The 27,999-nt window shown below is 43.7% G+C and overlaps 1 protein-coding gene across 1 annotated transcript; it reads right to left on the bottom strand.

The window, feature by feature from the left end:
- Positions 1-16: 16 nt before the first annotated feature.
- ATP7A (ATPase copper transporting alpha) lies at positions 17-27,953 on the bottom strand. Its single transcript, XM_066333929.1, has 23 exons — positions 27,856-27,953; positions 21,678-21,824; positions 18,719-19,208; positions 17,233-17,964; positions 16,275-16,481; positions 15,215-15,378; positions 14,429-14,590; positions 13,715-13,791; positions 13,303-13,528; positions 12,665-12,898; positions 12,286-12,377; positions 11,757-11,884; positions 11,445-11,599; positions 11,012-11,146; positions 9,406-9,600; positions 7,543-7,725; positions 7,037-7,250; positions 6,267-6,413; positions 5,679-5,821; positions 5,179-5,382; positions 4,537-4,654; positions 3,966-4,068; positions 17-3,329 (listed from the first exon to the last, which is right to left on the bottom strand). Exons 2-23 carry the CDS (start codon positions 21,783-21,785, stop codon positions 3,053-3,055), a joined length of 4,494 nt encoding a protein of 1,497 aa, XP_066190026.1. The 5' UTR covers positions 21,786-21,824; positions 27,856-27,953; the 3' UTR covers positions 17-3,052.
- Between the last annotated feature and the right edge of the window lie 46 nt (positions 27,954-27,999).

The following is a 27,999-nucleotide window of genomic DNA, read 5'->3' as shown; positions in this document are numbered from 1 at the left end:
TTTAAAACTGCCTTCAGATGCTACATTTTTATTACAGAGCTTATAATTGCCATTAGAATGATGGAGGCACAGCCTTAAAAGAATAGGAAACGTGAGACAACATGTTTTGAGATGCAAAGAACTGTAACAGCCCCACATTAACATTACAATGAGCATTCACTTCTCCATTCTTCATCCCTAAAACTGAATAACAGAAGTTCTCCAGTTTAAAACATTTTAAATGAAAATTCTAAGCAAAAAAATGTTGAAAGTTCTAAGCAAAAACTGTAAGTGTAGTTTTTAATAAATAAAAGTGTTTTCTTGCTTCCATTGTGTTCCGGCAACGTCACTTTTTTATTTTCTTTTTTTGTATAAAATTTCAAGTGTTTTAAATTCTTTTAAAAGTAAGTTTTGTAAGATTCAAAGGGTAACTTTTAAAGCCTGGAGCATATGTACTTTTTTATTAAATAGAGGACAGGTTTATAAATAGCTAGACACAGAAAACAAAATAGACAAAGAAGTAATACAATATTGTTTGTAGCTGACTGCTTCCAAGTGATCCTTTAAATTTCTGAATCCAAACTTTCTCCAACAGAAGCAATCTATTTACATATTAAAACATTTACATTTGGGAAAACATTGAGCTCCCACACATGATTCCACTTGCACTGTACATTCAAACTGAAAGGGATTTTGGTTCTTCAATGTAAAGCACCTTTTGTAATATTTTAATCACAAGATAAACATCCTAGAAGTCATTACCTCACCCTTGGGGAGTGCTGGACAGAGAATCTGCTTTCAAAAATCTGAGTTTATCACAACCACCTTTCCCCCACCTCCCTTGGGCTCAGTTATCTCCTCTCCCCAGAGATCCTCTGGCTGTCCCTACAAAGCTGCTCTCACATCACCAGCAGCTGCTGTTCCTTATTCCCTGATAATCCTGAAACTCTCTAAGTGTCCTGCTTTGGAAAAAAGTACCTGGATCAAACATTGAGTTTCACAGAAAATGATAAAGCCTAGAAAAAAATACACATCTTGGGAAAAAGTTGGAGGTAAAGTCGTGTACATTCAACCTACACAGCATTTGGACAACAAAAGGCTGAAGACAAAGTGCTCTAAAAATATATTTGGGAATTGATTAACAAATTCTTCATGCTGCTGCATTTACTGACCAGGAATTCAAAGCTGAATTACCTCCCTGTTTCCTGCAGTGGGAGGGTGACGTGTCATTTCCATGCCATCCACTCCCATCTGAAGGGGTGACTGAGAGCACCCACAGCACAGACAGAAACATGTCAATCCCTCCCTTGCACCTGCACAACTGTGCCAAGAACACTGAGGAGGGTGGATAAAGACAACTGAAATCTTTGCATGATTGTGAAGCACTAAAACCCATCCTAACACCATCAAACAGCACTGGGTCATGATCTGCTTTGCAAGAACAGCTCTGCTGCTGCAAACTGAGAAGCAAACCTCATGGAATGGCTGTGCAGGGACAGATCTCAGCACGTAACACCACCACACATTCATACATGTGTAATCTAATTTATAAAAATACTCTGTATTCATGTAGAGATATTAAGAACCCAAATCCTGCTACAGAAATATTTTGTTTCTTGAAGCAGCAGCATGTGATTCTGCTCTCCTCACTGCCACACGGGTACCCTGATTCCCTAACAACACGTCCCCCAGCACAGCTCTTCTGCTCTCACACAACAGGATCTTTCTGGTGGTTCTCAGATAAAATGCAAGAGCTGTTTACTCAGGATTTTTTACACACACAATCTATGGCGTGACAGCAGGCTTTGAGTTAAAAAGCAGAACATTAAAGAATCTCTTTGTTTTCACCAAACTGAGTATTTCTCCTCTACAAGCACAACTGGCACACGTTTACATCATGGACTGCAGTTCATGATAAAATTCAACATTCAACCCAGCAACTGCTGCCAACAACTGCCTCAGCAGTGGATGGGGAGAGCAAGGTTCAGTGAGTCAGAGCTACTGCTGATGAGCATCTCTTTCTCACTGAGGGTATTTTTGATATGAATGATTTCATGATCAAAAGCTGCATTTTGATATTGCAGTTCAGCAACAAATGACAGCTGTCTGAATTCACAATGCCTGGATCTGCACAGACCAAAGCAGAGGGAGTTTGGATCAAGCAGCGCAGTGATGCTGGGCCATTCCTGCAACACACACTTTACAGAAAAAGCCTGTAAAGATTTTAAAGGCAGTGATAAACTCCCCAGGTTCAATGAAGGAATGCCAGTAGATCCTGGTGGTGAGCACCGCTCCTTCCTAAAGCTGAACACTTTGGATAAAAACACCTCACACTGATATTGCATTCAGGTGTTGCAGGAGTTTTTGGCTTAGGAGAGGCTGGGAATGAGCAAACCTCCCAACCCAAAGGACCTTCAGGCAGTCTCAGGGCAGAGTCCTGGGGCAGGATGTGCAGGGCTCAGTGTGGGTACAGCCCCAGAAATCCCTGTTTTCTGCCACGCAGGAATCTGGATCCCATGGAGATGATTTGAAGTCTGGAGTGTGAAAAGCTGGAACCAGATGTTGATAACAAGAAAAGGCATTTGAGAGGACTCATTTCTGGCAGAAGGCAGGCTGTGGGAGTGAGAGGGTTCTGAAGTAAGGCACATCTCTCTGCAAACAGAACCTTCTGGATTTTGCAGAAGCAAATTCACAAGTTTTTAACACAGTACTGAACTCCACTATGCATAAAATAGCCTGGTATAAGGCTGGGAAACCAGTTTCTGCTTCCTTAAATTTTTTTTTTTTTGACAATTTGCCAAAATAAATGCTATACTGCAAGCTCCATGGAACGGGAGCCCTGTTTGTGAGCATCAACAGCCCCACACCAGATATTTTTGGTAAGTCTAGGTTAAAAAAACCCCAAAAGCCACAAAAGACCCTGTAAAGTCACTGCAAGGACTACCTCTAGACTGAAGAAGAAATGCACCCAGCAGACCTCCACAAGGACCAGGACATGCACAGAGCTCAGGATAGCTGTTTTGGTTGTGGCTTTTTGTTTTGCCTTAGTGGTGGGGTGGGAGGAGCACGTTTTTCACAAGGCTGTGTCATCCTCCTCTCCAAAATCCCCCACCAGCAGGGAGTGCTTGTCTGGCTCGCTGAGGACCACGCTGTTGAGCGAGCGCTTGTCGGAGAGCAGGGAGTTGATGGAGGCTCTGCTGTAGGTGATGATTCGGTCCATCAGGCTCAGCTTGGGGGAGCCAGCCCCTCTCTCATCAATCCCCACGTGCACACTGATCTCTGAGGGGCTCTTGTGCCTCAGCTGACCACGGGCACGGAACTCCAGCTTCTCTGATCTCGGTTTCTGGTACCTAAGGAAGGAAAAACCAAAATGCATCAATACCTCTGAGGCCGAAGTACACCGAAATATGGATAGAAACTGATCATGCACAAGGCAGAGGCATTTGTAATTTGACCAACAAGACTTCTCACAAATATGTAGCCAGCCCTGGTTTCATGCCTGAGATGTTTTGGTTTTTTAAATTCTTTTCCCAGGGGATTTTCTGTAAATAGGAGAGATGTTTTTGTAACTGCAAATTTGTTATTCATTCCTTTTCCTAGGAGAGACTTCTTCTTGATGTCCCTCTGCTCTGACCAATGTGAGTGAAGAGGTTTTGCCTCTGTGTCACCAATGGAATTGGTCTGTGCAAAATAGTATAAAAGGCAGACATCCCAAAAATAAAGGAGTCATTTCAGCCTTCTGAATCTCAGAGTCTGTGTCCTTGTGGTGTAAAAGTGTCACAAACACACAAAGGTCACTAAGGATTTCCCATTCTGAATGCTTCTGATCTGTACATCTCTTCACATTAGAAATTAACAGACTTGCCTGAACTGTTCTTCAAAAGCCTTCAAAATCTCCCACAGTCCCACATTTATTTTCTGTCACTCAAAGTAAATGACCTGAGCTTCAAATCCAAGTTACAAACCTCTGGACTGTTCCTACTCACATCTTTAAGAGCAAAGAAGAAAGCACAACAGAGACTGAGGAGGCAGCCATGGCTGCAGATCCCATCCAGGGCTGCAGAACCAAACCAATGGGCAGGAAGACACCTAGAAAATGACACCAGCAGTAAGTTCAGAGCAGGAACACTGCATTATTCAGATATTAATAGACAATTTCACACAGACTGTGTAGTTTTAGTTTTAAAATTTGTTAGCAAATGGGATTTTAGTTTAAATGACCAATATTTAATACATAAGGATTTGTGGTTTATCTCAACTAGAACCTCAGTCTGAAACTCAGAGGTGGCATGTCCTGCCCACCCTGCAATAAAACTGGATCAGGCTCTTTCAATAAACCTTTTATCTTGAAGCTATTTTGATGTGCTGAGCACATCCACAGTAGCCACAGTGTGAGGAGAGCTCACAAATATTCCACTGCAACATCCCCAGGCAGAGAATTCTGTCCTTACTGACAGCCAGAAATAAAGACAATGGAAACTCTCCCAACAGGAGTAAATCACTGCCATCTTCTACTCACTGAGCCCAATCCAATTAGTGCAGGCAGCACTCACACACCTGCAGCTATGGGAACTCCAATGAGATTATAAATCAGAGCAAAGACAAAGTTGATCCGGATCCTCTTCACAGTTTTCCTGGATAAATCGATGCTTGCTACCACATCCATCAGGTCATCCTGCAGGTGAAAATGTTTATTGGAGCAGTCAGACAGAAAGCAGACAGGTGGTGTCCCCACAGTCCTGTCTTACAGCTCACCACAGTGCACTGGATGTAACAGGCTAAGCACAGGAAGCCCTCTGGAGGCTGCTCTGCTCAGTGCCAATCCATCATAACCCAAGTGATGTCCACAGCCCCTCCCAGGACAGCCCCAAACACTCACCTCAGTCTGCCAGGGAGCTGCTGATGTGTAGGAACAAGTGCCTGTAACCCTGGAGGTACCGTGGTGAGTTACCCAAATGGAATTTATGTTTCCCAAAGGACAGGTCACTTTGTCTTCACCGTGTTTAGTGCAGTGACTATCCCATGGAGGAAGCTCCCATGTTTTTCTGCATACTGCACATTTTGGGGGTAATTAAAGTTGGAGTGTGGCAACGGAAGACAATCTCTGCTCCACTTCTCTGGCTGATAGAGACTGTGCATCACCCAAAACATCCTGAGCTCCTGACCCCTCCTACAGCCCCTTTCACTCTGATTTCTTACCTTGATGAGAACCACATCAGCTGCCTCGATGGCCACGTCGGTGCCTGTGCCAATGGCAATTCCCACGTTGGCCATGGCCAGGGCTGGGGAGTCGTTGATGCCATCTCCAACCATGGCCACCCTCTTCCCTTCGTCCTGCAGCTGCTTCACTTTGGCCACTTTGTGCGAGGGGAGAACCTCTGCAAACACCTTGGTGATGCCAACCTGAGCAGAGAGAGAGAGAGGACACAGCTCTTCCAGCAGCTGTCAAAGCTCCTGCCTGCAAGGATGTGGCCAGGAGGAGTGAAACCCATTTTATCACTAAAGAGCAAACCCAGCTGGTGATACGAAAACAGCTCTGAATTCACAGCTGATGCTACTCCCATTCAAAAAATTCTTGTATTCTTTATTCCAAATTTTTTCAACGACCATCTTTCACAGCAGACCAGCCACCAGCAGTATGAACATGCCACACCACCCTTCCTGCTGAAACCAGCACCAGGCACAGGACAGCAGCTCACCTGGGAGGCAATGGACCGGGCTGTTTTGCTGTTGTCACCAGTCATGAGGACAACCTCTAACCCCATGCTCTTCAAAGTGTACACTGCCAGCTCAGCCTCTGGCTTCACAGTATCTGCAATTGCTATCAAGACACAGAGCACTCCTGAAAACAGAAAGTGTTTGTAATAAAGACCTTTGTTAATTTCAGAAAAAAAAGTAACTTTTCCCCCGAGTAATATCAGTTCCAGAACCAGTTCATACTGACAGTAAGAAGTGGGATGAGAACAGGTCTTGGTGCAGGTTTAAAGCACAGAGCATGGACTGTACAACCATAATGAAAAAGAAATTCCTTCTTTCTCCTTTTCCCCTTTTGCTTTCTTTGAAGCCTTTGCACTATATAATTACACCCAAGTGTCCTGTCAGCCAAGGCAGGAAGAGCCTTTCCCATAAGAAGATGCTGTAAAACTGATTAATCATCTCTGTTCATCCCATTACCCTGCTTCAGGTGTAGCTGCTATGCCATCACTACTTATTAATCTCTATTTCTGTGATGTTTTATGTGATATTTAGTGGCCCCAAACTGAAGAGAGCAGCAGGCCTGAACTCACCATCCACAGCTGCCAGAACTGCCGTGCGGCCCCTCCGCTCGTGCTCCATCATGGCTTTGTCCACCTCATTCCTCACCACGAGGCCATTCCTGGTCATCCACTCCCTGTTCCCGATGAGAACGGAGTATTTCTGAGAGGTCACAGCAGCTGGAGGAAGAAAACACAATGTTATCAGCATGTGGATAACCAGGGAGCCTCCCTGCAGCTCACCACAGCCACGCTCCCCCAGCACCACTGCAGGGAACACAAACACAAATAAAGAATTCCTCAATACTTTCTGCTCTACCATCTCTTCATGTGACCTTCACCAACATTTCCTCAGTCCTGGGGAGTCACCCCATGTCAGAGGGACAAAAAACACAGGTCAAAGGATAGTAAAGGACCAAGTGACCTCCTCAGTGCTTCTGATTTCTATGAACAGCCCAATGGAGTTGCAAGACCCAACAATGAGCAGGTCTTGAGTGAAACTAATCAGTTATGCAAACATATAATTTGGGCTAGCAAATGGTAACTTGGGATGAAGCAAACTAAAGCCAGAGAGAGCTGGCAGACAATTCCAGTCTGATTTCCCAGTCCCATATTCAACAGGCAACTTGAAATTGTATTTAACTTAAATGTTCTGAGTGATGTGCAAGTATAAAATGAACTGATGAGCAACTATTGTGCCTTGATGTCAGCCCAGTTCTCCAAGGCAGAAAACTGACCTCATTCCTCAGGATCCTAAAGGCCAAAAATTGTCCATTTTATTCCCTAACCCAGAATTAACTTACTTGGTGGTTCAGCACCAATGATCAAAGCAGGCTGCACTGATTCATCTGCATTCTCCTCAATTTTCACAAGTGTCACATTTTTAACATTGTTTTCTTCAACCATTCTGTTCCTTCTGTAGAGTAATGCTTCAATATTGGTGACTTTGCAACTAATGCCACAGCCTGGAACCACCTGAAAATCCGTACACGTCCCAAGGGTTTCTGATTTCAGCTCCTAGAAAAAAAGAGGATGGAAACTGATGAAAACTTAAAATATATCAAAGCATGATGCAATTATAAAGCCCACAAAATAAGGTGCAGCTGAACAAAGAGGAAGAGGGAAATAATCATCAAAATCTAGGTGGGAATGGTGCCTCTAATACAGAATGATTTACGTGGCTCCACAAGCTTCAGCTTTCCCAAGTAAAGACAGCAACTAAACCTGCACGAAGAGTCTTGTGGCGTTGATGTCCTGCCAGAGAGGCTGTCCCACAGGGGAGAGCAGGCTGTGTGTGGCAGCCCCTCACCTTTTTGCAGTATTTGGTGATGGCAGCTCCCAGGGGGTGCTCGCTGCTGCTCTCCGCCGTCCCCACGATCGCCAGCATTTTGTGACGAGGGAGGATGTTCCCCTCGGCCAGGAACTTCACCTGCATCACCTCTGGGGTGCCGTGGGTGATGGTGCCCGTCTTGTCAAACACAACCACCTTCACCTGCAGGGGAGCAGGAGGGTTTCAAGGGGTGAACCCAGCACAGTGGGGCAGATCCCTTGGAAAAGCACCCACTTGAGACTGTCTTACACGTGGCCGGAGTGTAATGAGCTCCCTGAATATGTATCAAATCTGAGGGCTGACCTGCAGCTTCTCAGAGTGGCTTAATAATATTTGTGAGAGGGCTCTTCAAGTGTCTTTTGTAAAGCAAAGGTTTTAATAAAGAAGAAAATAACAGATAATACAAAAACAAAAAGCAAAAGCCACTGACACCCTGCTAAGACACCTCAAAAAGCCCTGAGTACCTCTGAGCTTGTTCTTAAGCAGAGGATTATCAGGGAGGGACAATTTTGCCTTAGTGCCAATAGAAACAGCCACAGGTTTTGAGGAACATTTCCAAAGCTCAACCAGAGCCCCTGTGCTGGCACTGGACCAAGGCCAATGAGCGCAGAGCAGAAAGTTCTGATGCTTTTCCATAATAATCAGAGAAAATCTGAACCCTCCTTTCCCTATTTGGAAACAAATGTGCTTGGGTGTGGAGCACATTTCTACATCCACTTTAACCAAACTCTCAAACACGGAGCAATGACCCAACACGGAACATCCCATCACCTTCTCCAGACAGCTGGCAAAGCCAAAAGCCCCTCCTGAGGCTGGGCAGCCCTTGGGGCACCCCCAGTGTCCTCCACATTTTTTTCAGCCTTCTGATAGTTTCTACTGGAGCTTTCTCACTCATTATAAAACAAAGACTGATGTTTGGTAATTAATACATTCCTTCCAGGGGGAAGGACAAATTGATGAACTTCTGGGCTGACCAGTGCAGTTCAGAGAGGTGTTAACTGTTGTTTCAAGTTGGCTTGTTTTTCACTGTTTGCGTTTTGTTCTCACGCAGCTTCAAGTGAACTATATATATTTTTAGAATTGTTTAAATTCTTCTCCTCTGGGAGGAGAAAGATAATTGATGGTGATGTTCACCAACGAGGTCGAAGAAGTGGCTACCTGTGTAACCAACCTTGACCTGTCTGTAAAACTATATATTATAGAATCAAGAAAAAATAAAGTAGAAGCATTCCTTCTTGACCTCCTGTTGCCTGCCTTGTCTTGTCATGCTCCTAACAGCAGCCACCCTCCGTCACAGTTAACCTCATCCCCCAATCCCTGCTCAAACTGCAAAGACTACATAAACCCGAATCTCAAAATAAACCTTTCTTGCCCTGACGCCGACTCGGGACTCGGTGTCGTTCTTTCCATGTCCTTCTAGCAACATGTCCTGGGTTGTAGTTTAGGATGTATTCTATCACCATCTTCAGTTAATGGCCCATCAATGCCTTTTGCTTGACTCATCATCCCATTGTGAGATGCTCCGCCCATGGGGAAGAGCCAAGCATTCTCACCTGGATATAAGCTGGGATTTGGGACAGTAGAAGCAGCCCTCACCCACTGGATTCCCAGAGGACTGGAGCTACCAGACCTTTCTACAAGATTTCTGTTTCAGGAAGACCACCTCGTCTGGACTGTTTCCATCACCCTGATCAGGTTGTATTCTGACTCTGTCACTGGTTTTTCTTTTTGTATTTATTTTATTTTATTCTATTTTATTTTCCTTTTCTTCTCATTAAATTTTATTTCTGACTTAGAGCCTCTCACTTGGTTTGTTTTCAAAACCACAACACAACAGCCCACCTTGTGTGCCATCTCCAGGGGCTCCCCACCCTTGATGAGGATGCCGTTCTGGGCGCCCACGCCGGTGCCCACCATGACGGCAGTGGGGGTGGCCAGCCCCAGGGAGCAGGGACAGGCGATGCACAGCACCGTGATGGAGGCCTGGAAGGCGAAGCGGATGATCACCTCTGCTGCTGAAATGCTCTTGTTGTAGCCCTGGGCACGGAGAGGGATTGGTCAGGGGAAGGGATCAAACAATAGGAACAACAAGCGTTTGGCTATGCGTTGGTTTGGAGGTTGGAAACGTCTGCTGGGTGTTAATGCTAAAGTAAACCACAAGCAAAGTATGCAAAACTTAAGGTGTGAGAGTTTTTATCTTCTTTTCTTTGTGTTAGAGCCAGGATTGGTACATGGGAGATGCAGTTTGTGTGTTTGGACTCAGTCGTTTATTAATTCTTATCTACATTACAGTCTCACAAGTTGTGAGCTCTAACTAGCAAGGTAGAAAATGGAGGTGTCTCAAATTCTTTCCAGGTTATTTAAGAATAAACTATCCAATAACGAGATGACACGTATATTATTGATATTTTTAACCCAATAATTGACCACTCAAGGCCTGCAATGTGGACCTTTTCACCCAATTAGAAAAAAACACCTGAAACTAAGAAGAAGGTGAAGAAGAAGGACTTAGACAATGCCTTAAATCTTTCATATGGCCCCATATATATTACTATTTAGTAATTCTGTAAATTCTCTATTTTTCACCCTGTGATATCACACAATTCTATTCAAACCACACCCCCACAATCCCAGTGCTATCACTCAATTTTGGAAGCCTGTTCCATGGCCTCAGGTCAAATGTAGTGCTTGCTTGAGGGTCAGGGCCTTTTAGCACAGAAAGCCTGAAATTTTCAGCCTCCAGGGTTCCAATGTAAGATAAATGATTAAATTAATGATTAATTAACCAGCTTGTGTTCTATACTGCATCTACCCTCAACTGTTTTATTTATAGGACATTTTCCTAAAAAGACATGACATGCTACAACTCTTTAACGATGCACTGCAATAAAAGATACTCTATCACAAAAATATACAGTAGGGAAGAAAAACAAGCAGATATGAAGATGGTTTTCCTGGAAACTGAGAAATTCTAATCAGAAATAGTTTTGAAACAAGAAACACTGTGATCTAAGCAACCCTTAAGCCCAAGTTGGGATCCTGACCCTCCTCTGGAATGTGTAATGAAGATGAATTCCACTGAATGCCAAGATGAATTTACATAGAGCTACAGACACAACTGGAGCTTGTAACAGGAGGGACTTCTTTTTCCCACAGAGGAGAGATTTATGGTGGGAAATTTTTTATGTTTAATATTTACTTCTTTTAATGAACTTTTTTTTAATCCTAACTTCCCAGAGTTGATTAATTACTGTGGATTCTCTTTAAGTATAAATGCAGGAATGATACAATATAAGAAAAATACATAATGTAAAAAATGAAATAAGAAGAGCAGTAATAGTCAGCAACTGCCTGCAAGGGTAATCCAGAAAGGGAACCACTGCAATCTAACAGAACTGTAAGGCTGTTTATTAAATATTTCAGAAGGTGTTTAAGGAGATTTACTTACCAGAAAGTATTTTTCCACTATTTCAAAATCCACAAACCCAATTACAATCCAGGCAAAAAGGGTAACCACAGAGACAGCCACAATAAAAGGAACGAAGTAGCCACTAAGTTTGTCTGCAAATTGCTGGATGGGAGCCTGGGAAGGAGAAACATCACTCAGCACCACCACGTTTGTGTCTGAAGGCACAGAAGAGAAGGATCACAGCTGCTGCTTGCAGCACACTTGGCTTGCCCCACTTCATAATTACAGATTTACTTAATAACAGGATGAGACTCGGCTCAGCAGACAGGATCAAAGTCCTTATTCACCAAGATACTTCATTATGCAGCTGCAATTCAAATCCAGGCAGTTTCAGGCACCCCTGCAGGGATTTGCTGTGCTGGTGCCTGCATGAGACAGCAAACCTCAAGTGTTAAATTGGATGATACTCTACCTTAGAGGTCTGGGCCTCCTCCACCAGTTTAACAATCTGGGACAGGGTGGTATCAGCTCCCACGTGGGTGGCCGAGATGAGGAGGGAGCCGTTCTGATTGATGGAGCCTGCAATCACTGTATTGCCAGGCTTCTTGGTCACAGGCATGGCCTCACCTGAGGAAAGGCAGCAACAGACACAAGACTGCTGAAAAAGGCACCTTTGGGACACCTGCCAACTCCTAACAAGGGGGAGGGACATCAGCTTCGACTTCCCCTCTGCAGATTTGTTTAAAGGAAAAGATTTTGACACTGGGAGAAAGCAAATGCTGACCTGTGATGAGAGACTCGTCCACCATGGAGTGTCCTTCAATAACACGGCCATCCACTGGGAATTTGCCTCCTGGGACCACTTTGACAATGTCACCTCGCTGAACCAGCTCCACATCCACTTGCTCCTCACTGGAATGGTGCAAATGTTTGATAAGAGACTGGAACTGGAGTGACCCAAGCAAAGGAGCTGGCACTACACACAAAGCACAACCCCACTGGCTGGCATTAGTGCATACAAAAATGATCCCATGAAAGTCACAGTGCTCTTTGAAATGGCCTATTTTATCATATTTTTATTTACTTTCCACTTAAGAAAATCCACTGATTGTCTTACCACAGAAAAAAAATCAGCAATAAACCAATAAACCAAAGCAGAGCAGTGTTATTTCTGCATTTTAATATTTTTATCTGCCAGCAAATATGAAGTTATTTGCTTCATAGTTCTATAGAACAGTCAAATTTGTCTGTGAATTAAGCATATTAACAACAAAAAAGGAACAACAGAAAAAGCAAATGATAAAGCAAGATACCTTAAAAGAACGTTATCAGGGCCCAAGGTAACAATAGTAGCTTCAGTAGCTTGTAATGAAATTAGTCTTGCCAGTGCTTCTGAGGTTTTACCCTAGAATAATAATTTTCATATTTTTCTGACTATACTAATAAAAAAAAATAAATAAAAAAAAGCTGGGTAAATAACAACTATGTGCGTTGCAATTTACCCTTTTGAGACAACACTTTCTGCAAACAGTCTGATATTAAGTCAAACTTTTATTAGCGCAGTTATTAAAGACGGTAATTTTACAACACGGAAGGTTAAAAGAACCCAGCAAAGCTTTTGCATGGGGTGTTTTCACAAGGTTCCTAGGATTGTGCAATGATTCTCAGTGTCCTGGCTCCTGCTCTGCTCACCTTTGCCACGTGCTCCAGCCAGCGGCCCAGCGAGATGAACACAAACAGCATCGGCGGCGTGTCGAAGAAGGTGACAGGGTTCACTTTGGCCCTCTCAGCCATTGCCACCAGGAGGATGATGAAGGAGTAGAGGAAGGCAATGGTCGTTGCCAGCACCACCAGCACGTCCATGTTGGCTGTGTTGTGTCTCAGGGCTCGGGAGGCCTGGATGTAGAAGTGCCAGCCCCCGAACACCTGCAACGGCATTTCACACGGCTCTAACACACAGCAGCAGCTTTCCCAGTTCATTTGTGTTATCTGCCCCTCTCCCCAAACAAAATCTCAGCTCCAGCCAGGGCTGTGGTCTTCCCACAGCGCTCTGAGGTATTCCCAGTGCCCTCCCAGTGGGACTCAGGAGCTGCCTTGATGCCTTAAGTTTTAGCTCTCATGTTTTTCAGGTTCTGTCTAGGCTCTCCACAGCCTGCCCTGCTCAGGATTCCCCAGCACTCAATATTTTGGCAACAGCAGGAGCACATAAAAACCTCAAAAGAATTCTGCATCAGCATAATTGCCTTCACTTTTCAAACTTAATTTCTGCATCACCTTCCGATTTGAGTATTTAAGCCTGACAAAGCAGGAGCTGACATCACCCCACTCACCTGTACAGGGACACAGAGTAAAAATGACAGGAGGTTCATGACAGACAATCCTGGTAGGAGCTGGTACTCCAGGACCATGGAGGAGTGGAGGACCTCCATGTCCTCCCTGCTCAGGTTGTGATGTGTGTGAGCATCGGAGAGCTGGCTGTCCATCACCATCATGTAAATCATCAGCCCCATCACAGGGATACAGAAAACCAGGCTCACCACAAAAGACCTTTTCCACCTCAGATTTAAAAAGAGGAAAAAAAAAAAAAAAAGGAAAAAAAAACTTGTATTGCAGTCAAGTGCTGGAGAATATTTTAAGTAGTAAGTCTGCACAGTCACAGAAAAAAAGACATAAATTGATGGTTGAGTAACAAAGAAGAATCAAAGATGTTTATGGAATCTTAGTATGTTCAGGAATACTTACTGCCTGATTTCCTGTTTGTGATCCAGATGACTGGCAGATCTATCCTTTTTGACTAAGGAAGTAGTAAAACCTAAATCCTAAGGGGGAAAAAAAAAGCACAATAATAAAAAAGAACAGTCAGTTCTAAAATACACTTTGTGCTCAGTAATTGCCAAACTACTGACGGTGCCAGTCTTACCTTTGATTAACTTTATTGACATTTCTGATATAAAATGTTATTATTGTTTAGTTACTCTTGTCTGTTACTACTGTTTACTTACTTCTCAAAATGAGAAAAGTAATCTGATGTAGAAATTAACCTTTCTGGAATAAATTACTATTCTAAAGTGTGGCTTTCCAAAATGGTTGTTCCTACAGCACAGAAATTGAGAAACTGAAGGAGAAGGCTGAGAAACTTATTTCACCTCTCACCTGCTACAGCAACTTATTTTTAAATAAATGTGCTTTATTTTTCTACAAACCTATAGCTGGCATCTCCAAGTCTACTACAACCTGGCTTTCACAGTATTGCTTTTTAAAAACTTAGGCAAAGTTGTAACAGAGCATTTTTAAGCCAGAACACACAAATTCGCTGCAGAAACCTGCACTAAGAAGAACATGGAAGGAGAGAGACCTATTTTTTTCTTTAACTACCTTTCCTTCTACTTCTGGGGTGTGTAACTCTTCCAAGCACACTGGATATTTTAAGAGACTTGGTGCCTACACGAAACCCACCTTTATCACTTGTATGACATCTCGAGGACCGATGGCCTCAGGGTCATATTTGATGTGGGCTTTGTTGGTCGCAAGGGCTACGGAGCAGTACAAAACACCATTGGTCTTCATGAGGGTGGATTCTATCTTGTGCACACAGGAGGCACAGGTCATCCCTCTCACCTGCAAAATAAAGGTTCTTTCCTGTGAGCAAAGCAGAGGTAACCTGGTAAATGCACCTTAACAAGTAGGAAAAGTGCTTGTGACTGTGCTGCATTATTTATTGCTTTGATCTGGGGTGTGAGCACTGTAGAATCAAACAACAGTTTGGGCTGGAAGGGACCTTAAAGACCATCCAGTTCTAACCCCAGCCATGGGCAGGGATGCCTCCCACAAAATCATGTTGCTCAGGGCCCTCTCCAACCCCTCCAGAGGAAGCACAGCACAGGGACAAGGTTATAAAGCCCTGCTAAAGCTCTGCTGGATGTTCAGTCTCAGAGCTGGAGGACACTGAGCTACACTCAGCTTCAAAAAGAAAAAAGTAAATTCTGACAACAGGAAAACCAGACACAAAAATACAGGAATATTTCCCTGCATTTTCAGTGCAGTAGTGGCGAGTCAGCACAGTTTGCAGGACAAGACAAAGGTATGTGTGTGACACATACCTGATGTACCCTTATACTCCATTTTTTATAAATTAACCTCCATTACATGACTACACTCCAGGAAGTGGACACTAGCACAGGCACATCCAGCAGAGAAAAGGAATAAAAAGCTGAGGGTGGCGGGGTTTAATGATCAGCTTACAACAAGTTCCAGAACCCCGTCTCCTTCCCCGCAGTTTTCCATGACGGTGGCTCCGAAGCCCAGCTCCCGGATGAGCTCTGCAATGGCCCCAGGGTGAATGACAGCAGGGTTGTACCTCACTTCTGCCTTCCCTGCCATCAGGGCAACCAGGATCGAGTGGATTCCTGAAAAAACAATGTGTCAGTGGCAGATCAGGAAACATCCTGTGTTTATTATAGCATGAGGGTGCAGTTGATTGAAATTGGGAAGGCTTCTGTGTTGTAAATAAAGAAAACCATCCTCGTGTTTGGAAGCTGCAGCAGCACCTCAGTGCAGGTGTGACAGATGAAAGCATCACCCCACATGAGCAGCATGCCTTTAACAGTCTAATTACAAACACTCTCTCCATGCTATATGAAAAACTATCTATTTTTCCTTGAAGTTCTTCTAAAACACAGTGCTGCATATTTCTCTGACCTGCATTTACCATTTCTGGAAGCCTTTTTTCAGGACAACCTGTATGAGAAAGGGCAGATCTAACAGGGCAATCTTACTGAGAGGGTTTAGATTCATCCATCTTCTAGTACAAAAAAAATTAAAATCCAGGCTGACTCTAAACCCATCCATCATCCTTACAACAATTAAACACAGTCTGCATTAATGACTCTGTTACATCACAGTCATGCAGTCATTTTTTCCTGCAAATATAATCACAGACACCACTGCCCTGACTCGCAGAGCTAAAATTAACCTGTGTCCCTTTAATCCACTCACACTGTCCCTTCTCACAACTCCCTGAAGCACACATCTCCCTGCTGCACACCTGGGAACCTCCCTCTAGGAGGAAGGAACTGTTTTACCTTGAAAAGGATTCCCTATTTGATCCCAATATTCTTTGGAATACTCATTATATGGAGCATGCCCATAAAGCAGCAAGGATGTCCCTGTTCCCACCCACTGAGCCAGGGGTGAGGAGGAACACCTGCCCTGACAGCCCACCCCTTAAAAACACTGCAAAAGCCAGATGGATCCTCCAAACAAATCCTGGAAGTGTAAGAGGCCACAGTGACACACATCTCACCATCCTCCCTTCGCAGGTTCCTCTCGATGTTGGCCACGCACGAGGCACACGTCATTCCTGTGACCTGCACGTAGCACTTGGAGATGGTCTTGCTCTCCTGCCTGTCCAGGTGGGCTGGTGGCACTTTGGAGGGTGGCTCAGGCTTGTGAGAGCCCAGCTGTGCTTCAGGGTGGGGCTGAGCTTTGGCCACAGGGAGCTCTGCCTTTGCTGGAAAGGAGAAGGCAGTTTGTGACCCAGTGAACAGCCAGTGCAGGGAGGGGTAAGCTGCTGTGACACACAGCTGTTCACTGAGACTGAAAATGAAATGGTGATTGTACACACCTTGTCAGTCTGATCCATCACCCCTCTGCCAGTTAAGAGTCAGCAAAAGAAAACAAGACAAAGCTGGGCCACTGATTAACCTAACTGGTTTCTTAATATTTTTTCTTTTGCCTTACCTCGTTGTCCTTGTTCTGCTGCACATCCTTTGTCCTCTCCTGTAGCTGTAAGCAAAACCTCTGCACTGCAACCTTAGTTTTACACAGTTTTATTGAGTTTACCTGGAGCACAAAGCTGAACTTGTAAGCAAGTGCATGTTTCATAAGGAAAATCAGTGTTTTTACCCTTAGAGAGAGGGTCTGGAACTGCAGGCTCCTTACAGGAGTTCAGGGGATGCTTTGTTGGTGCAGGAACAGGGTGAAAAAATCTTTAAATGTGAGCACCCAACCACTCCTGCAGCTATTAACATAAACCAGCATTTATCTGACACATTTATATTGCCAGACACCTCAGTCATTTGAATCAATCTGATGTATTAAAGGATGTGCACATTATCTTTAATGATCTCATCAGCAGTGAAGACAAAGCTTCTCTTGGCAAGCACAAAGTGTATGTCAGCTGCTAAATGTCATCTTGGGTGGTACCAAATCCTAAAACTACACAACCCTTGTAAATTTAAAACTGTTTCAGGTGTTATTACCTGGAAAAGATGCATCAAATCCCATATCTTCTATTGAGGACCTCAGGTCTTCTGGGCTTGTTTGGAGTGGGTCATATTCTATAGTCCCATTTCCATTTGGGAGAGAGACATGAACAGATGTCACACCTGCCTTTTGGGACAGCACTCCTTCAATGGACTGCACACAGGAGCTGCAAGTCATGCCCTCAATATTGATCACAACAACTTGAGTGAGGGGCTGGCCGGGATCCTTGGGAGCAGGGTGAGATTTCAGTGGAGACTCCAGCGTGGGGAGAAGTGCCAGCTTCTCCTGCTCCTCGGGAAGGCTGACTCTGAACCTCTCTGGAGACACATTCTCCACAGCTCTCCTCAGCATTTCTATGCTGATTAAGCCTGGGTTGTAGTTTATAGCAGCAGATTTGTTCTCCAAAGACACCACGACGCTGGTCACTGCCGGGAGTGCTGATATGGTGTTCTGGATGTTGAGGACACAGGAATTGCAGTGCATCCCCTCAACTCTGAACACGACTGTCTTTGTGCCAGTCTCGCTGGAGTTTTCTCTCTGTGATGCCTCAGAGCTTCTGGGCTGAGCATTCTTCAGCTTTTCCAGGTCAATCCCACTGAGCTTCAGGGGTTTAGGCTGCTTTTTGAAGGTTACTGTGAAACCTGCCTCTTCTATTTGCTGTTTTATTTCTTCTGCTGTGATTAGAGGAGGCTGGTAGACAACAACAGCTTCCTTATTGTCCAGGGACACTGGAAATTAAGCAATAAAGTGTGTGTCACTGCTCTAAGCATAATAAGCACATCACAGGATCTTGTCAAAGCTTTCCAGCAACACTTTAAATGGTCAGAAATGTAACTGCAACAGAAAGGAGATTCCATTGGTTTGGTAAAGATCAAACAACTTAGTTCTTCAACCAGTTTTTGTCTACTACTACAACAATTTTCAACTCCTCCTCAAATTTTTGACCTTTGCTCAGGATTTTCACAAATGGCATCACTACCTCTTACTGAATTTATCCTTGTTTTGGGGTCTATGGCAATACACTTATCCCAAAGCTAACTGTATCAGTAAGCTGGTCTCACCTTTTAAACTTTTAATTGGACAGAAAGGATTAACTGTTATTAATTACAATTTTAAAAAAATAGATCTGTTATTAGAGATTTATGTAAGTGGTAATAAAATTATGGAACACAACTACTCCAGGCTCCCTTCCAAATACAAAACAACCACTGAATACCATCACACATGTAACAGCCACATCCTTCCCACAATGTGGCCTCCTTTCTTCATTTCTAGGCCACATTAAAAACATAATTAAATACCCAGGCCCACAAAGAGTCACTATCACACTCAGCTATGTCATCTAAAACCTGCAATGCCATCAGAGGACAAACATGGCCAACCTCAATTTACAGAAGAACTCACTAACGCTGTACCTCTAATCCGTTGAATTCCCTGCAATTTGCCAGCTTCTATTTACATAAAAACACAGTCAGGTTTTACCTTTAATCCTCTGCATTCCCTGCAGTTTGCTAAGCTTCCCCTCGATGGTGCTGGTGCAGGAGTGACAGGTCATCCCATCGACTCTGAGGCGCAGCACAGCGCTGCTCACCTGGGACCAGCTGCAATCTCCCCAGGTTCCAGGTGTTACCTCTGGCACAGAAACGTTCAAATCTACTCCTGGCACCATCTGGGTGATGTGCTTGCCATTGGTGATGGAAGGGATGAAAGTCACCACTGCAGTTCTTTGATCAGAGGACACTTTCACATCCATGATCCCTTTGTTCCTCAGCAGAGCAGCACAGATCTGCCGGGGTGTCAGTGCTGACTGGGCAGGGAGGGTGAGGAAAATTGTGTCAGGTTGAACAGGTTGTGGGTTTGAATCAGCCAGGGTAGCATCAAATCCCATGTCACTGATGGCTTCCTGCAGAGTCGCTGGAGTTTGCAGCTTGGAGTCGTAGATGACGACAGCGTTTTTGTCCTCCAGAGAGACCTCGAGGGGATAAACGAAGCAATTGAGCAAACTGCAACACCAAGAGCTGGGAACTGACACTGCACCACATTACAAACTGCTTTTACTCGCAAAGATTAGCAATACTTGTCCAGTGTAACTTTCACTACACTCCTCAAAGAGCAAAGCCACCACTGAGTAACTCCTGCTCTCCTGTGCAATGACAGGGCTGGAGAGAACAGATCCCAGCCCATTCCCAGCTCCAGAATCCTTCAGGAGTCTGTCTGGCCGCTTCTACTTGCAACATCCAGACAGCACCAATGCACTTAATGAAACTCCCAGAGCCAAAGTCACTTAAATTAGGATGACTAACCCAATTCAATCCCTGGAGCAGAACAGCCCACAGAAGAAATTCCAATCAGTTAGCAGTAATTCTAATGCAGTTAGGAGTAACTTGCCCTCAGGCTACAAGGATGGAAGAAAAAGACTCTTTGAAAAAAACCCACAGTTTTAAGCAGCAGTGAAAGGAGCCCAGCATTTCCAGGCAATGGAGGCACAGGCTGGTAACTTGCTGTGAGCAAAAACCTCCATCAGACTTCAGCAAGACTCACCTGAGACACCTGACACATGACAAACATTAAAGAAGCTGTTTTTCCTCTCTCTGTACATTTGGGTGATCCAGAGACATCCTCATTTGGTAATAACCTTTCCCATCTGATGGTTCACATAGCCTCAATTTAATTTGCTCCCAACAGAGGGTATATCAAACACAATAATTGCAGTTTCCAAAAGGAAAAAGCAATGTCTGCCAGAGGCCCAACACATTATCAATTCAATTCTATCTTTCCTCTGGGCAAAGGTACAACCCAAAGACCACAAACATGATTAAATTATATCAGTTAAATCATTTTAAGAACCACCTTTCCTCATTTCTGTCCCAATTATGGGCCTTAGCAGAATTAGCAACATGAACATTTATTGGTTTCATTGCAGAATAACCTAAAAGCAGCTGTTTGTCTGTATTAGTCATCCAACATTCATGTCCCTTGCTGGCCTAATTCATAATCACGACACAAAACCCTGGTTTTACTATTCCCAGAGAATTTTTTGTATCAACTGATCTGCCTAGACTGAAGCTCTGATGCTGTAAAAAGGATAATTACTAAATATGACTTCCTAAAGTTTCTTAAGAGTCCTGCTCTACTCAGACTAAGGTTTTGCAATATATCTTTTGAAATAGCACTGGGATAAGGTATTTACCCAAAAACCTAAATACAAAAGTATTAATACTGTCCTCTTAAAAGCCTACTTCATTCCTTTTGTGAAAGACACTGGGGATGCACATTGTATACATCCCCCTGTCCTATCCAAAGCCACCTGTGTGTTCTCAGAAATCACCTGAGAAAACACAGGGCTGACAAAATTTCATATTTTGCTAGAATAAGGAGAAAGAGAAGATTCTGCAATCAGATTGTTTGAGGGTATTATTTTACAGGCTGCTTTTAGCCTTTACTTGGGTTTATGCACCCAGTGATTTATTTGGCCATGCACAGGGGAATGTTCAGAGCTCCAGGGCTCTGCTGTCACAGCACACACTCACATTAAAGCTCCTTTACAGCTCAAGGAAGATGAAAAATTATCTGTCTTATAAATTTTGCTGCTTTTCACCAAAATTTCTCTACACAAACACCTATTTCAGGCCACAGGGAACTGCTCTGAGCTGGGCAGCACCTGCTCTGCAGGGGAGGTGCACCACAATGGGTCTTGCAAAACCAGCTCCAGACAATGATTGCACACATCCCAAATTAAAATTGTGGCCAGTTCTGGGAAAGGAAGTGTTCACCTAAGATATCCCCACTAAAAGCACTATTGATAAAAGCAGGAAGAAATTATTTTCTTTGGAGTAAAATCAACAACTAGAGAATGTAACAGGATGCTTTCAGAACACAGACACTAAATAAATAAACTTTGCAATTTTCTGTTGTTAGAACTGTTGTTTCTACCACAGACTAGGTCACAAATTTTATAGAAGTCTCCCAGCTCTTAAATTATTTCCATTATTAAAACTACTGTGAAATTATGTATTCTGCAAGGATGATCAGCTCACCCTGGAATATTCTACTGTCCAATACTTTGTCCATGACAGAAGAAAGATTAACAATGTTGGTATTTCCTTTGAGTTAAGAAAACAGTTAAAACTGAGTCAGGCAAAGAAAGCCTGAACTAGGACAAACCCTGTTCTTGCCTTTTTTTTTTCCCATTACTTCACAATACTGAATTAACTGCAAAGCAGAAAATTAATTAAGAGCAACAATGACTTAACTCCTACTGCAGTGAAGCAAGCATCTGTTTTTCTCTTATTTACCAGAAAAACACCAATGGACCCCCAACATCAGCCTGCCAAGAAACATAGAGAATAAACTCCTCCTACATAATTTTCCTCTCTCAGAGCACAACTTATCGTGTTTTCTCATCCAAACCTTTGCTAGAAGCAGTGCTGGAGCCACTTACTTTGATGTTATGGATCCCATCCATCTTTCCAAGGTGCTGCTCAATGCTCTGGACACAGGAGTTGCAGGTCATCCCCTCCACACTGATGGCCACAGATTTTGCCTCCATTGTGAGTTTCTTCTACTCAGCTCTTCTCATTGCTGGTGGCTGAAAACAAGCAGGACATTAACTCCTAAAGAATTGCACAGAGATGGACATGGAAACAAGGATGTGGTGGAAGGAGTCCTCATGTCAGGGCTTGGAATGAGAGGAGCTTCCAGGTCCCTTCCAATCCAAACTAGTGCAGGATTCCAGGATTTAACAGAGGACCTCCTTCACCACATGTAACTCTGGCAGATGTCAGAATCTGAGCACGTATCAGCAGAATGGAAAACTTCACCTACTTACTCCCATGAATTTTCAAAAAGGGAAAGTGTTCAGACACCTGTTATTTGATTTGGACTACATGGGAGATCATTTAATTGCATGCAGCAAACTGTGATTCACTGGTGTGAGATATTAAATTACAGGGAGAAGCAGGAGAGAGAGAGCAGCTCTTGGAATGCTGAAACAAGAGGATGACACGTCAGCCACAGCGGCACAGCTGATAACTCTGTTTCTCCACAATTCTCTCTCATACATTGAACTATGTTTGCAAAAACAAGTGTTACTGAAATTAGCCCACGATGCAAATCAAGATTTTTGCCACACCTCCTTCAGAAAGGTTTCATTTCTGCTCCTCTGAAGAGTTTAATTACTATTTTTGCTCATAAAAACGAGCCCAAAAAAGAAAAAGATACTGAACCTAAACGAAATTTGTAGAAATAACAGCTAATGAAAAGGACTTCTTTTGCCCAAGGCATAAACTGCTAAGTAACTGAGGAGGAAAGAAGGCAAAAGAAGCAAAACTCCAGATTTTTGTTAATATTTTAAAAAAGTACTGCAAGGTTTCATTGACAGAGAGGTTAGTGACCAGGGAAATGATCACAGTTAATGTTTGGCAGCAATGAAAGCAGCAGTAAAATCTGATGAGCTGAAGTGAAGCACAAGCTTAACTTGTTATCTTACCCTGAGGACTCATCTTGGAAAACTCAATTACACTGATGTTTAGTAAAATAAATTTTTCCTGCTCCATGGTGACATTTCCAGACTGTTCCCTGTTACAGAAGGCCTGAGGGCTCTGCTTTCACTTTGAGACGTGCCACAAACCATGTAAAAATACAAGGCAGTTTCACCACACAAACAGGTTTACCTCCCTGATGCACAAAAACTAAATGTTGAATTTAATGAACAAGCAGTGAAAGAAGTATAAAGCTGGGAATATTGACTTTTCCAATAGAGGACATACATCTCATCCCTGCTAGGGACAGAAGACAACTTCTACCTGAGGAGTTATTGAGGATTTATTACAGACCTCACTTCTCCCCTGCTCTTACAAGAGCTGAGTTATTGGAAACACTCAGTATTTGTGTGTGAATATCAACACATCACAGAAATGTACAACTGTCACAAGAATCATCAACCAACAGGAAAGTGTATTTTAAGCCAATTCCATACAGCAGCTCCTTTCTCAGGCTGATCTGCACGCTCAGAGGTACAAAATACTACTAAAGCCACTAACCACCTAAGACAACACTTGTTTTCCTGTCATGGTGTTGAAATGGGATCCTCTGTGCTTCCCCCAGCTCTTCCCTGAGGAATGCTCAGTCCACACCCAGCAAACAAGGACAGCATTGTGACTCCACAGTCAGGGACACACCAACACTCCCACAAGCCTGAAACACAAATCAAGTAGCAAAGAGCACTTGACACACAGGGAACTTTGTGAGCACAACCAGGCACACTGGACTGAAATCAGACATCACAGAATCAACCAGCCCTCTGGTAAGGTTTGGAGAGATGTGAGTTTAAAAGCATTGCAGGTACATGACCGACTTGAAGTGCCTTGTTATTGTACTTTGAAAATAAAAATTAAGTAAGGGGACAGTTTGGCTGCGAGCTGCTGTCTAAAATAATCCAAGGTTGGCAAGATGCTGCCATGGAGGAGAGCTGGGGTACAGCTGTGAAAACCTGCTGAGCTCCTGGCCTGTGCTTGGGTTTAAGAGAGCTGCAAATACAGTAATATCCATTTTTACAAAACCAGGATACAACGTTAAAGGTTCTCAGTCAATGGAACAGCAGCTACACTGGCAGAACACTGAATTATCACTGATCACAGTAACCAGGAGCACTGCTACCAAATGCCCACCAGAGCATTAAAACCCCACTGTTTAAATGTGTAAAAATAACATTAAACTTCTTTTCACGTCTATTATTATTACAGCTGGTATGGACAAATTATTTCCTCCATTTTCTCAGTCTGTTTCCTTGCTCTTCTGCTGTTCATTCATAAATACAGCAGAGAAAATCCTTTCCTGGAAGAGGCTGTAATTCAAACAAAAACCATAAAGGCATAAGAAAAAAAAAAAATTTATTTTTCCTTTTGTACGCCTCAAGGCCCTGAAGTACTGGGACTGAGACCAAAACTTCCATCACTAGAATCTATCTGTTGGACCAAAGTGGCTCTTCTTTTTGCTCTCTGACCTTCAGTTAAGAATGACCCAGATCTCTCTGACATGAGCATCACTCACAGCTCCCTGGTGGTGGGGAAGAAAACCAATGTGGATTTTTATTTGCTTTGCTGCAGGTTGCTAACAATTTTTATATTAATTTCAAAACCAGGTTGCTCTCTAAAACACAAGACATGTCCAAATCTAATGAGCAATACTGGTCTCTTCAGTCAGTCACATGGCATTATTAATTACCAATTGTTAATAACTGTTTCTCAATCTCTGTTTTTTGCTGAAATGTCCAAAATCCAAGCTGTCTGGATTTCTAGTGCTCCTGAAGCTTCACAGAGATCATGTTCTCAGAAGGACATATAGGGTTATACACAGTGACTCTAAATAGACAAATCCTTTTTTCTTCCCCTTGCAAAATTCCCAGGACAACCAGTTAAATTTAAATTCAATCTGAGGATGTATTCTACCTTGTCATATTCATTTCATTTCTGATGCTCTGCCTCCCTTACAAGTGATTCAAGGTAGAAGGAATTTTGGCTGAAACTTGAATGAAATATTTGTCATATTTCCTCCTCCTGACAACTTTAAATTAAGGAAGTTCATGACTAAGCAGACTGAAAGTACCTGTTACACTAATTAATTAGGACTAGATGCACACAAAAGGTACACAGATATTAACAATTTAATCCTAGTTCTTCTCATTTGGGTTAGCATCTTCCCAAGTTTACATGAAAATAGACTTAGAAGTCAAAATATCTGCAGCAATCCATATTGCAGCTCATGCAAGTTAGTATGGACACATCCTTTTAATTATAAAATTTTTTTTAAAAATTTTAATTATTTTAATTTTTTAATTATAATGTATTTTCTTATAGAGAAAAGCCTTGAAGCTGAGGTCCTGAAAAGACCTGAGATGCTCAGTTATAAATTGCACAAGTTTTAGAGAAAAAAATAATGCTTTTATTCTTAACCAATGCTTTGCTCCATCTATAAAACCCCTTTACCATCAGTTAATAAAGAATTTCAGGATTTGACAACACAAAGAAATGGCAGTTCCTTTTACAAGTTACCAGCTCTGTTCCATTTTCTTGAAGGAAGTCAGTCAGTGTTTCTATGAAGCAAATGAAACAATAGAAAGAGGTGATTTCTACTTCCAACAGAAATATCTCCCCATGGAAAGGAAAATTCAAAAGTGATTAAGCACAAGGTGACTGAGACACTCATTCATCTCTCTAAATAGTTTTTTGATGTGCTAACATATGCCACTGTAAGTTAAATATCTGAAGAAATAAGGCTCAATGAGGTCAAAGTTAAGTAATTCATAAACCCACAGTATCAAAAAAAGAAAATATAAAAAAAAGAGCAATGCAAAAAGGAAGTTACAACACCAGTAAATACTCAAGAGCCCCATTTAACCCTAAAAAAGGCACTTTGGTGCTTCAAATATCTGAGTACACCCAAGCACCACAGAGCAGCAAAGCTCTGTGCCCCACAAACACACTTTGTGCCAAGTTTGGAATTAATAGGAATATAGCTGGGAAAGACAGATGCTTCTGGTCACCTGCACAGCTCCAGTTTTCACCAGTTTATAATTACCTTCAATGTATAGCTGCTGAAATTAAAAGAGGTCACAGCTTGGCAAATACCACACAAATGCCAGCAGCAGAATCTCGTGGGTTTAATTACAGCCTTCGGATTTTATTAAATTTCTAAGTGGCCAAGTGCTACTTAGCTCACTTTATTTATGGCAGCAGAAAGCTAAATGACTTATTACATTAAATGGAAAAAAGGTGTCTGTCAGTGTCTGCAGGGACCTATGGCAAAGAGCAAAGGGCAGGAAAGGGAAAAAGCTGCATCATCTCATCCTTAGGCTTGAAAAGTGCTACAGGAGATGGGTCCAACAGGGAAAAAGGAGGTTTTATAGGGTTCATGTGCAAACAGAGCCACTGAAAGTGTGACTAGATAGGAGATATGCAGGATAGGCCCATGGATAGATGAGGCTTAATCATTGAGAGAGAAACTGTGCATCTGCAATAAATGTCACAGCTACGTGACGCTTTAAATAGGTTGTAATTCATGTTGCTCAAGACTTTAACAAGCCTTTGCTTGGTCAGCGGAGGGTGGAAATTGCACTCAGGGAATTTATTTCTATACCAACTGCGCAGGGAAAAAAAAAAAAAAAAAGCACACATTGAAAACATTCTAGTTCACTTCTAATGAGTTTTACAGTACTTAAAACAAATTCTTAGCAAATCCTTTAAGTCGTTCTTGGCTTTTCGCAAGCTCCTGAAGTCAGATTTTTGGAAAACATTAATGTTTCCTTGGAAAAATCATAGGAAATATTATGAGTAGAATGTAATTTATAACTCCTTGTTATATGAGCATACCAAGGTCAATGGGGGCTCCTCAGCCTTAAGCTCAGTCTCAAAGTACTCAGCAGAACAACGTGGAATGCATAATACAGTAAAAATAAGAAGAGTAAGGACAGCAAACTACCTATAATGTTAGCTTTTGCTTCCCTGCTTTGCCACCTGGGAAGAAAAAAAAAGCTTCAGGTCTTTTCTCTAATAAGAAAATACATTATAATTATTAATTTCTAATCAAACTGTGTTTGTGCTCACACAAGGCACTGTCATCCACACAAAGTCCCACACTACCAAATCTTTGCCTGTTTACATCCACACATTTCAACAAGTATTTAAACACAGAAACTCGACCTTTGCTGACTGCAAGAAAGACTTTAAGACTTCAACTTCACACTACTTACACACAATTTCCGGAACACGAACACAGGGAGACAACACTTAAGTTGTGCTGCTTTTGCTCATTATTGTGAGATTTCACCCCAAAGCACCATCAACAACTATTAGCCCTTTTCTAGAATACCCACACTACGCTTTTAATTAGAAAAAGGCGCTTGTGCACAGAGCGCTGCCATCATAAGGTGACACAGGGATAAACACTAAGAAGGTGTTTCAGAGGGACAGAATGAGCAGCCCAGATGTGGAACGGGAGCTCCGTGACTCATGCGCTCAGAGGCTTTCTCCGGCCACTGATGGGAGCTCAGGAGGGATTTTCCAAGCGAGCGCAGCCTGACTTGTGGCAGGACCCGAAAGGCGGACGCTCCGTGGCGGGCAGAGGCGGCCGGAGCCCGGCGGTGCTGCGGGACCCCGGGAGCTCCTCCGGTCCCGCTGAACGGCCGGGGGCTGCGGCGGAGCAGGAAACGCCGCTCTGCCCCCGGGGCTGCGCTGGGACACGGAGGAGCGCTGCTGAGGGGACAGCCCCGATCCCCGGCCGCCCTCACACCGCGGACATCCCGCCAAGGGGCTGCACAGACCCCGGCCGTGCTCTCCCCTCCCCTGTGGGCCCCGCACCGCCGCAGCCTCCCGCACACCCCTCCCCGCCGGGAGCACGGTGACAACGGCCCGGGGCCAGCCCCGGAGCACGGGGGAAAGCGGGAGCCCCAAGGCGGGTCCGCACGCCCTGAGGCCGCGGAGAGACGCCGGTCCGCAGGCACGGAGGGGAGCGGGAGCCCCGAAGGTCCGCACTGGACAGCCCCGCAGCACGGCGGAGCGCAGCCCTGAGGCCGGAACCGCACTGACGGAGGGAAGGGAGCCCCGAGCGGGGGCCGCACTCACCGGGGCCGCGGGCTCCGCCGGCCGCTGCCGGCCCGGGACCGCCGGCCGCCTTCCCGGCCGCACCACGTGACCCGCGCCGCTGACGCGGCCCTCACGTGACGCCGGCCGGAGGGGCGGGGCCACGGCCGCTGTCGCCGTATCGCG

The sequence above is a fragment of the Sylvia atricapilla genome, chromosome 21, assembly GCF_009819655.1.
Source record: "Sylvia atricapilla isolate bSylAtr1 chromosome 21, bSylAtr1.pri, whole genome shotgun sequence".
NCBI lineage: Eukaryota > Metazoa > Chordata > Aves > Passeriformes > Sylviidae > Sylvia > Sylvia atricapilla.
Note: the sequence above shows the minus strand (reverse complement) of the source record. Positions and strands in the feature narration are given on the sequence as shown.